General features: G+C 45.2%; 1 protein-coding gene across 12 annotated transcripts in view; it reads left to right on the forward strand.

The window, feature by feature from the left end:
* The window catches only part of DTNB (dystrobrevin beta), a 230,396-nt gene that overhangs the window by 57,735 nt on the left and 160,255 nt on the right, over positions 1–12,406 (forward strand). For all 12 annotated transcript variants that reach the window (XM_063330834.1, XM_063330842.1, XM_063330833.1 and 9 more), the window contains one exon: positions 5,892–6,058. In XM_063330834.1, the coding sequence (XP_063186904.1) occupies positions 5,892–6,058 (167 nt within the window). The remainder of the gene's footprint in view (positions 1–5,891; positions 6,059–12,406) is intronic.

Genomic DNA, 12,406 nt, shown 5'->3' on the forward strand with positions numbered 1-12,406 from the left:
TTTATTGCATTTTGCAACTGTCACTTTTTCATTTGCCTTTAACTGGTAGTTTTTTAATGTCTGGGAATTTCTCCTACACAATTTACTAAAGATTCTACTCTTTTCCTCTACTTAGTTTTATGTCCATTTGACTACTGATCCCACTCTTCCTATGGAAATCCTCAGTCACCTGTGAGCAGACAAGGTGGGTCTGCTGCTCAGTTCCACACCAGTCTCTGGTCATTCACTCCTGCATCTCTTGGCACTCTCATGTGTCTTTAAAATTAGGGTACTCTGAAACAACATGTGGATCCAAAATATGGATATCCACAATTTTCTTCTGAAACTCTTCTTCATTATTTCATGGTAGCAATCTGTCATTTATATTACTATCCTATTTTAGAAGCCCTAATCCTGTGCCTTCATGGAAGGGCGTTGTTCAGACAGAGCAGAGGCTTGTTTTGGGCATCGGCTGTCAAAATATGAATACACAGGGCACTACATGGAGATTTCAAGACAAGGAGGAATATCGGATTTGGGGTTTGCAACGCAAAAATTGGTGGTGGGGTGACGATACCTCCATTTGGGTGGGAAACAGCAATAAGGGATTTTGACCGGCACAGCTTCTCTGGAAATGTGAGAGGCAGAGGGGTTTCTGCAGCTCACAACTGAAGGAGAGGGACATCAGCCGGGGAGCGTGCGTTCAGTAAGCTGAGAGACAAAAGGAACTGGGAGACAGAGAAGAAAAGATGATCAATTTTTTTTTTGTCTTTGGAGTCTGAAAATCTAAATTGTGTGAGTATTTTGATGTTGGAGAGCAAGGGGAACAGACGGAAGATAATAATAAAGAAGGAATGGCCATGAGGAGTCTGAGGTAAATCACGAGATGGCACAAGATCTTTGAATAAATTAGGGGTTTGTAGAAGAAAGCAAATGAGAAATATCTGTGTGACAGAGGAGGGAAGAAGGGGAAGAGGAGGAAGGATTCACAATCTTCCACTTCTCATTTGGAATAATTTCCAGGCGTGCTGGGGGAGGTTAGTTTGGTGATGAGATTTCGTTGGAGGACACTGCAGCGTGGGGGCCTGAGCAGTTAGTGATGCTGGGGTGGGTCAGATGGGATGAGAGGCAGAAGGATGTGTCCCACAGGGGCAGAACACTTGGGAGGGAACTGAAGTAGAGTGACAGTCACTGGCTTTATCAGTTGAAAAAAAAGAAAGGAAATAAAAAAACTTGCTGAATCATAGAATCTTCATGGTTGGAAAGGACCTTTGAGATCATCGAGTCCAACCATACACACACACACACACAAAAAAAAACACAAACCCCTACAGTCTCTGCCACTAGAGCATGCCCTGAAGTGCCACATCCAGACGTTCCTTAAACACCTCTAGGGATGGTGGCTCAACCCCCTCCCTGGGCAGGCTGTTCCAGTGCCTGACCACTCTTTCAGTAAAGGAATTCCTCCTGATATCTAACCTAAACCTCCCCTGCCGCAGCTTCAGCCCATTTCCTCTGGTCCTGTCATTATTCCCCTGGGAGAAGAGGCCAACCCCCACCTCTCTCCACCCTCCCTTCAGGGAGTTGTAGAGGGCAATGAGGTCTCCCCTCAGCCTCCTCTTCTCCAAGCTCAACATGCCCAGCTCCCTCAGCCTCTCCTCAGATGCCCTGGTCTCCAGACCCCTCACCAGCCTGGTCGCTCTCCTCTGGACACGCTCCAGCACCTCAATGTCCGTCTTGTACAGCGGGGCCCAGAACTGAACACAGCACTCGAGGTGAGGCCTCAGAAAAAAGAGGAAAAGCCAGCCATGAGAATTGGGTTCATGGTCCCATCTCTCTAGCTGCATCCTTCTCCTGCCCTTCCAGGAAAGGAAGAGTAGGAAGGAGAGGGGGAAAAGGGATTGGGACATGAGGTGAACTCTGACAGTCCATAGGCAGGAGGGGACATGGTGGTTCGAGTGGGACCAGGCTGGACAGGGCTTGGAGCGACCTGGGCTGGTGCGAGGTGTCCCTCCTCAGGGCAGGGGGTGGCACTGGGTGGGCCTTAAGGTCCCTTCCAACCTGAACCTTGGAGTTTGACTTGGAGTTGGGCACGTCAATAATGGGAAAACCGTTTTCAATTGACTACTTCATGGCAACTTCAGTCTAGTTGGATTTATGCAGACGGGAGTGTGGAAAGCGATCTGAACAGGAGAGAAGAGCAATAAAGCGTGCAACACCGTATTTTATGGCATTCAGAAATGAACAAATAATATCTACGTTTGATCGTGACATAACACCTGCCAGTAAGGCAGGACGGGCGAGACAGCGGGTTGGTACTGGGAGGAAGCATGCTGTTCTGCTCATTTATTTGTTTCCCCGTCAGCTAAACATTGGCACTTTCAGAAAAAGAAAAAAACAACCAACCAAAAAAACCCCAACCCAACCAACCAAAGCAAACAAAAAAACCCACAAAGCAAACGCCACAAACACACCAAAAAGTGCACCCCACCTCTTTGCTTTCTATCCAGATGGCCAAATACCTTGCTCATGATCTACTCATCTCTGATGGTGATACCGCTCATTTTTAGAGCATGCTTTTTGCCGTACATTGAGTGCCGTCGCCATTATTATTTTGCGTCATGTTTTATTTTATCAGAATGTTGTTATTGATTTCCTAAATGAAGCATATCAATTTCAAGGTTTTGATTCTTTGGTTGAGGACTCTGTAGCGCTTTTGTCCCCTTTTCTTCAGTAGCAATCTCTTCTGAGTGCGTGGAGTTGGAGAAGATAAGAGATGTTTTTGCAGAGGAGGGGCAGGCGAGGCAGGATGAAGTGGTCCACAGGGGCAGGCAGAACCTGCTGCCATCGCTGGTACCGGTTACTGCCTTTCCTTCAGACAATTCCTCCTCCTGGAGACACCCAAGGCCAGGCTGGATGAGGCTCTGAGCCATCTGATCTAGTTGAAGATGTCTCTGCTCACTGCAGGGGGCTGGACGCGATGGCCTTTAGAGGTCCCTTCCAACCCCACACATTCCATGATTCAGGTACTCACCTAAGGCTCTGGCTTGGCAGGAGACACGGGCAGGAGGGATACTGGGAGACTGCGGGAGGGGGTGCAAAAAAAAAAAAAGCTTTGGGAACCTGTGACTTCATCCATCTCTCTTTCCAAAGGCAAACTCGAGTGTGTATAAACGTTCTTGAAAGATTTGCCTCGCTGCTTCTTAAAATCCTCTGTCAAAATGTTTCCACACCTCCTTGGACTTGAAGCTGGGGTGCGATCACAGTTTAAATATTCCTAGGGTGAGAAAGTTTGGGGTTTTTTTCCTAATATTCTAGCATGAGTTTTTTTCTTATTGCAGTTTAAACCCATAAGTACCTGGTTTTTGGCCCCTGGCTCTGGAGAATGTATTGCTATTTTTGTACGTACCTCTTGCATGTTTGACGTTACCTTCTCGCAGTCTGCTCCAAGCTGAGATGTCTACTAGCTGTTGTTCAGACAAGTCTATTGCTTTCTCCTGGACATATCATTAACTCACATCTTCCTTGAAATGTGACGCCCCAAATCGGACATTTTTGATGATTGTTCAATCTGTTTATGAAAAATATTAACCAGTGCGTGACCTGGAATAAAGGTGACTTTGCTCATTAGATCTTTCCATTTTGACAATTAACTGCTCTCTGGTCTTTTTCCAATGAGATTCACATCCAGGTTACAGTTCTTTCGTCTCGTGCATTTCCCCCTGTCATGAGAATGTCACAGGAGACCAATTTTGTAAGAAGTACTGAAGTAAAATGAAAAATTGATGACATTTGATGCCTGTTTCCTATTTTCAAGGTCAATTACTCTGTCGCGGAAAGACATTAGGTTGACTTGGCAAATGTTTTCCACGGCTCATTTCTCTGTTGTTCTGCAGGTGCTTACAGTACTTTGCTTTATTATTTGTTCCAGGATGTATTCTACAAGTTAAAATAACATGAGAAGTCAGTAGTTACGTCTGTGTAATTCCGCACCCTTTTACGGATCATAATTACAATTCTTGTAATGTCCCTTTTAAATCCCCTGCTAGTTTTCTCTTGTTCTGTTCTGACTTTGTCTCTGAATATATGAGTTATTCTTTTAACCCTCATTAATAATTTGTCCCGGTTTTTGCTTCTGTAGGCTTCCTTTTGAATTCTAAGTTATTGAGGAACTCTTAATTTCAGGCGCGTTGGTCTTTTACTACAGGCTGCTCTTTCCTCTGCACTGAGGTAGTTTGTGCTTGTTTCTTTAGCATCATTTCTTTAAGGAACTGACAGTTCTTCTAACTCAGTTTTCCTGTTGAATTGTTTCTTCCTGTAGCTTACCTACTCATGAGTTTGATGAAATGTGCTGCGCTGAAGTCATTTCTCTCGCCTCCGCTTCTGAAAAGTCACAAAACCACTCTGTTGGCGTGTTAACTTAAGGTCACTTGGCATCTTTTTCAACCAGTTCTTTTCTACTGTTTGGTACAAGTCTAAAGTCTTTCTTTTCATTGCTTTCTACACCTCTTGTATTAAACAAAAATAAAAAATATCACCAGTTCCTCTACAGTCCGCTCCCAGGGGGCGTTTGTATATCGAAATCACCTACCACCATCAAGTCCTTGCTTTATACAGTGTCGCCACGTGCTGCAATAAAGCGTCATCTGCCTGATCATCTTGGCTTAATTACCCATGGCATTCCTGACCAGGTCAGTGCTCGAGTTGTCTTTGCTTTAGTTGTTACTCGTGCCTTTTCAGCAGTTTTGGTGTACGCGCCCGCTCTGGAGGTACGGGGCACTGCGTAACTGGCCAGACCTTCCCGCAGAAGCCGCGTCTCTCTGCAGTAACTTCACTGCCCTGTGCGGAATTGCACAAGTCTCAGTTGGAGCGCTAAGTCATAATTTTTATCACAGATGAAAACTTCAGACTCTTTCTAACTATTTCTCTCGCATCTTTCAGTGGTTTATAATAGACATATCTAGGAATTTCAGCTGCCTGGTCAGTGAGCTGCTCTTTTTTCCTGTGGTCTTCTCCATGGCACAGTTATTTATGCCCACAATCACTTACGCTCTGACCCGCAGCAGCGCTAAACCATTTGCTCCTGTAATTCACCTTCATCCTTCCATTCCATTTGCTCGCCTCACCTTTTGAGATGCGTTTGACGTAGTAGGATATTTCCTTTACCTCATTCTCACCTTCCTCTTGTGTTTATTCTACAGACTTATCTTTTAGATGGAGCGAGTCTGTGACTGTTTGTTCATGGGTAGAAGAAGAGGGAAGAAGGATTTATCTATTTATTTTTTAGGCAGCTCCCGATGGTGACTCTGCACGTCACACCCCGTTTGATTTTCCAGTTCTCACGATGTTAACATTTAGAGGGGCCTTGGGGATTTCCTCAGTGTAAGCTGGAGAGGTACAAGAGGCAGCTCGCAGTCGGGGGAGAGCGAGGGAAGGTCCTTGGCGAGAGGTGCTTCAGAGCAGAAGCTCCTTGTGGTGCCCTGAATTTGCCTCTTCTGTGAAGAGCTCTCCGCTGACTCCAGGGCAGGGATCTCCTTGGGCAGAAGCTATCCTGCGTGAATATAGCCGTTCTGCCCTCCCTGCCCACTCATGCGTATGCTCAGTGTTGTTGGACTTTCGTGGAGACTTTGGGGTCTGAGTGGATCTGAGGAGGGAGAAATCTGAAGAAGAAATATTGAACTTGTCAGACGGAACTGCTGCGTTGTCATCAACTTAAATTTGCACTTAATCTTACTGAAATTACCTGCCCTGCACTCAAAATCCATGACCTGTCCAGAATAACAAGTTGGTTTAGTGGTTAAGAACTTGGGGTGGGGGTTGGAAGCTCCAATGAGATTTGTTGGTTGATGTTTTCCTAAAGTCTGCTTATTACTGTTTTGGTTTTTTTCCCCTCTTTCCCCATCTCCACCAAGTCTTCCATCCCGTGGAATGTTCGTATTGCCGGTGTGAGAGCATGATGGGGTTCCGGTACCGATGCCAGCAGTGCCACAACTACCAGCTCTGCCAAAACTGTTTTTGGCGTGGCCATGCAAATGGTCCTCATAGCAACCAGCATCAGATGAAGGAGCATTCCTCTTGGGTAACTCACCTTTGTTTGTCGTGCTGAAACAACCACCTCTGTACTAATGTGTTCTGAAAGTTACAGTTTTTATAGTAGAACCGCACAGTAGGACTTTTAAAGGTTTTCAAATAGCAAAAGCATATACGAAGGTGTACTGTACTGGTTTTATTACAAGTCATGTTAGTTTGCCGATGGTTGTCATTGTGTTCGGTGTTGTTTAAAGCACACAAGACAGCACAGTCCGCCTCAAGCCTTAACACGTGTGTTTCCTTCCCCTCTGCCCATCAGTCCCACTTTTCTTATGTTTTCCTCTCTTCTAGCTTAGAAAGACTTAAAGCTGGCAATACCTCCCTGGAAAGGTAAACCAGCTGGCATGAACGCTGTGCTGAGCAATGGATCTATCTTTAAAGATAGTAGTTCTTTAAGAGAAAGATTTCATATCGTCATTGTCCTGACAATTGTAAATATACGCCCTGAAAACTCTTAACTAAAAAGCCTTAAAGAAACTATGAGAAATAACACTCAGTTGGATGACTGTATGATAATCACATCTCAAGAAATAATAGATAATTTTAGATATAAAAACCTATTTTATGGCAAAAGATTAAGCCCAACCTTTTACTTATTCAAAGCGAAGTTCAAATGATAATTGGATCATAATTAGTAATTATCTTCGTGAGGAAGAGTCATTATAGCATTACTGTTTAATTTGGAAAATTGGGGTTTAATACCATTCAGTAGTTGGAAGGCGAAGACAGGAAAATTCAACCTTAAATATTGTCCTTTTTTAACCATGTGGGTAATAAACTTCTGGAATGCTTAATCCGAACTGCCAGTAGATTATTATCCCCGTAAGTATATCTAAATCCAGTCTGCATCCTTTAATATAAAGACGTTACTAAATAGTAGCTCTGACTCTAACGGGGCTGTTTTCTCCTGAAGTCTCCGAGTTGTGAGTCGGGTCAGACGGACTCTGCCCTGTTCTAGGACCCATCTTGGTTCGGTGTTCACTTCTGAGCCATTTGGTTCTTACTAGAACAAGCTGATTTTAAGATGTAATGTGGATTGGAGGAGTGGGAAGCTGTAGAAATGGAAAAGGAGGCTATTCGGGCTATCGCTCTTCTGGTAAACACAACACTGTCCTTGTCGCGTGGTCTGAGCCGCGGCACCGTCGGAGCGATCCCCGGTTTTAGCAGTGCCCAAACGGTGCTCTCCCAAGAAGCTCCAAAGGGAAGGGTAGGAGCTGACACAGGCGAGGAACCATGAGAAACCAGAGGAACCACGTCTACTAGACGCTTTGCAGAGCAAGAATGCAGATTATCTGGCCCCAGGACCAGGCAGCGGCTCTGGAACCGTTTCCTTCCACGCCCTTCACGTAGAAGAGGGAATTGGACGTACAGAAGCAACGCTAAACAAAGCACGGACTGGAAGCAGAAGGTTACTGGAAACAGCATTAGGAAACAGAGTTTTTACAGAATAAATGGAAAGAATGTATGAAAGAAAATAATGCTAGTTGGGAACCTTGAAAGAGACTAGATTTGAATATCTTACCTAATGAAAACATCGATACATCAAAACAATTGGTCCAGAAGGCTGTTGAAGGAATTTTAGCAGCAGCCAGGTTGGCTGCCTTGTACAGCAACAAGGTGTAACTCGTACTAGTAAGAAACTGCGGCAGGAGGTGAGACGGAAGGGACACTTCCAAAAGGTGTGCGCCCTTTGTAGGGGGTTTGTGCCGTACAGCTGCTGAGCTGTGCCTGGGCCGGAGCCAAAAGAATAAAGGCACAAAGGGAGAAGGGGATATTTACATTTCTTGTTCAGCATTGTCGGAATCCAAATCAAAGAAAGGTGAAATTAAGAGGGTAAAGGTTGTCTAAAGGTGAAGCAAAGACAAAAAATGGAAATCAAGGATGAAAATGGAGAAGTTTGAGGGATTTTGAGCTTGGGGCAGTGTGGCCGGAGAGCTGCCTGGTGGAAAAGGCCCTGGGGGTTCTAATTGACACGCGGCTGAACATGAGCCAGCAGTGTGCCCAGGTGGCCAAGAGGGCCAATGACATCCTGGCTTGTGTTAGAAATGGTGTGACCAGCAGAAGGAGGGAGGTGATTGTCCCCCTGTACTCAGCACTGGTGAGGCCACACCTTGAGTCTTGTGTCCAGTTCTGGGCACCTCAACACGAGAGAGATCTCGAGGTGCTGGAGCGAGGGCAGAGGAGGGCAACGAAGCTGGTGAAGGGCCTGGAGAATAAATCTGATGAGGAGCGATTGAAGGAGCTGGGACTGTTTAGTGTGAGGAAGAGGAGGCTGAGGGGAGACCTCATCACTCTCTACAACTACTTGAAAGGCCATTGCAGAGAGGTTGGTGCCGGTCTCTTCTCCCAGGTAATTAGCGATAGAACAGAGGGAATGGGTTCAAGCTGCAGCAGGGTAGGTTTAGGCTGGACATTAGGAACAAATTCTTCCCAGGAAGAGTGGTCAGACACTGGAATAGGCTGCCCAGGGAGGTGGTGGAGTCACCATCCCTGGATGTGTTTAAGGGTCGTTTAGATGTGGTGTTGGGGGATCTGGTGTAGGGGAGAACTCTGTAGAGTGGAGTTGGTGGTTGGGCTCGATGATCCCAAGGGTCTTTTCCAACCTGAATGATTCCATGATTTCAGTAAGCAATAAGGCAATCATAAGGAGCATTTCTGTTCCTGTAGTTTAAAGTAATATTTCTGGCTCTAGCAACTTATGTCTGAGCCTTTTTAGCCATTTCCTGTTTTTTTTAAGCAACAAAGTATTTTTAAATGGACTAAAAAATTCAGGGATATATAAAATACTACTCCAGACTGGGTCATCTCCTGTCAACTGAGCATGGAAGAGGGATCTCTTGAGAGAGAGGTCTTTTACATATTTTTTCTTTTAATCTTTTGTAACTTTTGCAAGTCTTGTGTGTTGATTGTATGAAAATTGAAAATTGAGTCTTTCTTAATTTAAAAAAAAACATCCCATAGTTTTGGATGCGGCCTGTATTGCTCGTTCAATGAGAGACAGTGCCATCCACGTCGGGGGATCTCAAGTGTCTTCTTCACATCAGTCTTCAGGAGGACACTTCTGCCTTCACCCACCGGGTGACCAGTACTGCTGGTGCAGGGACAAAGCTGGACCTCAAAAACATGAAGAACATCTGGCAAAGGGAATTAATTTAAAGCTGTCTGTTCTGGGTCACTTACATTTTCAGAAAAGATGCAGTTGAGTACAGAAAACTGCGAAGTTCTCAGGTGGGACCAAGCAGCCCCAAAGTTCCATGGAGGATCCGTGGCTGGGGAGCAGTTCTGCAGAGGACGGGCTGGGGAATGCGGTCGCTTCTGACCTGAACATGCATCAGCAATGCCAGAACGTTGTGGAAACGCTGTACTGGAGTCTAGGAAGGACGACGAGACTGCAAAATGTGCATCGCAACGCTTTCGTCCTACTCGGCGCCGGTGCAGCTTCAGCTGGACCAGCACGACCTACTTACGTGTGTACTCAGCAATCACGTCTTGATTCCTGCTGACCAGATCCGCAGCGCTTAGCTGGTACTCTGATGCAATAAAAAAAGAAATTTATTTTTCCTGGGCTTTCAATCCAGCCAGGTCTAGTTCAGGCTTGTATGGCGTATTTTCAGAGTTTTGGAGCCCTGAGACCCACAATAAGCATTAATAGTAAGTATTTTCAGAAGGTTCTTTTTCCTGAAATTCTAAAGTGCCTTTGATAATTTTTTGATACTATAAATCACATAGTATTTTGATTTTATGTCTGTGTATATATATAAACATATATATTACGATAGGGATTTTTTTATATATATATATATATATGTAAGTTCATGTAGAAACCTTTATTTGAAAGAGATTTTGCTGCATGAACATGCTGCTTGTTGGGGCCTGTTTGGGGGGGAGAAAAAAACTTCAAACACTTTCCAAATTATTCCTTCTGGCCTATTTCAATTTTTTTTTTTTTATTAAATAGCCTTAAACAGTGATTCATTTAGTTATGTACACGCAGCAGAACTGAAAATCAAATTGCTCATTTTGAAAGCCTGTAGATTAGTCACTGTTCATTCTGTTTGTTTATGTTTTTTAGTCTGCTAAACTTTAGCAGTCGCTGTCATCTATACATTTCAGGTGAAATGTTAAAATAGCCAAGTTTCCCTAAAGGCTCATGCCCTAGGGAATAATTTTTGATGGATTATTTTCAACTGTAGTTGAGTTAGAATGCGCTTCCTGCTATAAATAATGGAATGTTTGTTATTTATAACCGTGCCGAACATGGTGGCTTTGGAGTAGGTCTCAACAAACGCAGCACATGTTTAGTCGTTTCTATAGTGATAATATCTATGGCTTCCGCTGGGAAGTCGTTACGCTGGGTACTAATCGAATCGAAAACAAAAGACAGACCCTTTTATCTGCCCAGTTAAAGGCTGGCAATACTGTAAGTAGCTGTTAATAAGATTTTGCTCTCAGAATTACATCTCTCATATTTCTGGTTCATTTCATTTCCCATTTAGACTACCTTAAAGTTATTAAAAATTTTTGAACATGTTTTTGTTCAGCCCCCCCCACCCCCGAAACAAGCCGAAAGGGAACAGGGTGGTCAATAGCGTGCGCTGCATCCCTGTCACGTTGCTGTCCGTGTGTGGACTCCGCCGTGCCCTGGGCTCCTCTTCCCGGAGGAGAAGCCCCCTTCCCACCGCGGGTTTCCCGGCAGAGGGCACGCCGCCCTCGCACAGCGACTTCTCCCGTGTCCTGCGTGTGCGTGGCGCTCCCCCCGCTCCCCCCGCTGCCTTCCTTCTGCTGAGCCCGCCGGGCTGCTCAGCACCGCTCCACGCTCGGAGGGGAGCGAGGGTTCTCTGTGCACTCACTGCCAGAATTATTTTTGCTTGTTTACCCATTTTCAGCGTAGAAGGGTGGTGATGCTGCCTTACTGCGTGTTCCTAGCCTGGGCAGTTTGTGCTATTACAGGAAATATCAGTAAAATGAGGCAGATCATAGAATCACGGAACGGTTTGGGTGGGAAGGGACCTTCAAAGCCCCCCCAGTGGCACCCCCTGCCCTGGGCAGGGACACCTCCCACCAGCCCAGGTTGCTCCAAGCCCCGGCCAACCTGGCCTTGAACCCCTCCAGGGATGGGGCAGCCACAGCTTCTCTGGGCACCCTGGGCCAGGGGCTCACCCCCCTCACACCAAAGAATTTCTTCCCAATATCTCATCTCAATCTCCCCTCTTCCAGTGTAAAACCCTTTCCCTCGTCCTGTCGCTCCACTCCTTGATAAAGATATTGGAGGGGAGAGGGGAAAGAGAGAGAGAAATGGATAACTTTAAAACCTCAATTTTCAAACAAGTGTCCTTGCCAACAAGGCTTCAATTCATTTTTTTAGTTACCTACAAATTTCTAAGCCCATTGTATTGAGTGTTTACAAGACCCTTTTGGTTGAGGTGGGTGTGATTATAAATAGGCAATTAGAAAAAGGTAGAAAGTTAACTTTTGGTAAGGTAGTTTGTAGTTTCCAGCTTTTTAATTCCACGGTGGAAGTAGTTTTGTTTTGTCTTAACAGTTGCAGCCTTTGCTAGAAGGCAGAGACAGGATCCACAACCCAGGAGGCTGGGGCTCCGGGAAGCCTCCCTTGAATGGTTGTTCCTAGTACTTAAAATGGCTTTTATTTATAAAATTTATTTATAGATTGTTGCATACATATGCAGGCATGGCTACATAAGTGGTATTTTGCTCATGCTGTATTTGTAAGTGAGTTGGATAGAAAGAGGATTGTTTATTAAATGAAAATGCAGAGTCCAGGACAGTCCTCGAGTGGTGTGTCAATGATACATTTACTGAAAGAACCCAACCCCGAGGGCTCGGTTCCCACCGGATTGTGAGTGGGGATGAGTGTCCCAGGGAGAGGGATTCAATGGTTAATAGGGAAGGTATTTTAACCTTGCCTTGTGGCTACTCAAGTGGAATGTCAAACCACCTGAAGAGTGTACAGGGTAGAGCAGGGGCTTCTCCAGCCTTTTGTGTTACAAAAGAGAACAAACATCCCAGCCTCTCGGAAGTATTTATTAGAAGGATTTATTGTACTTTTGGTTTGAGCTTTCTCTGGAACCTGGAGAAGCCAGATGTGCTTGCTGGTAGGTAGATGCCGTTTTGGATGGTGAAAACTGTGTTTGAGCACTGCCACTTGTGGAGTAGCCGCTGAGGAATGCGGCTCTGCAGGTTCCCGCGGAAAGACGGCTTTCATAATCGCCACCTCATCTGGTCTGACCTCCGGTTCTTGTTTGGTCGAAAAATTTATTAAAATGGATCATCTAGAAAGTGGTGGTGGGAGTGGTGTTCCAGAAAGAGCTGAGGATGT

This window comes from Chroicocephalus ridibundus, chromosome 3, assembly GCF_963924245.1.
Source record: "Chroicocephalus ridibundus chromosome 3, bChrRid1.1, whole genome shotgun sequence".
Classification (NCBI taxonomy): Eukaryota; Metazoa; Chordata; class Aves; order Charadriiformes; family Laridae; genus Chroicocephalus; species Chroicocephalus ridibundus.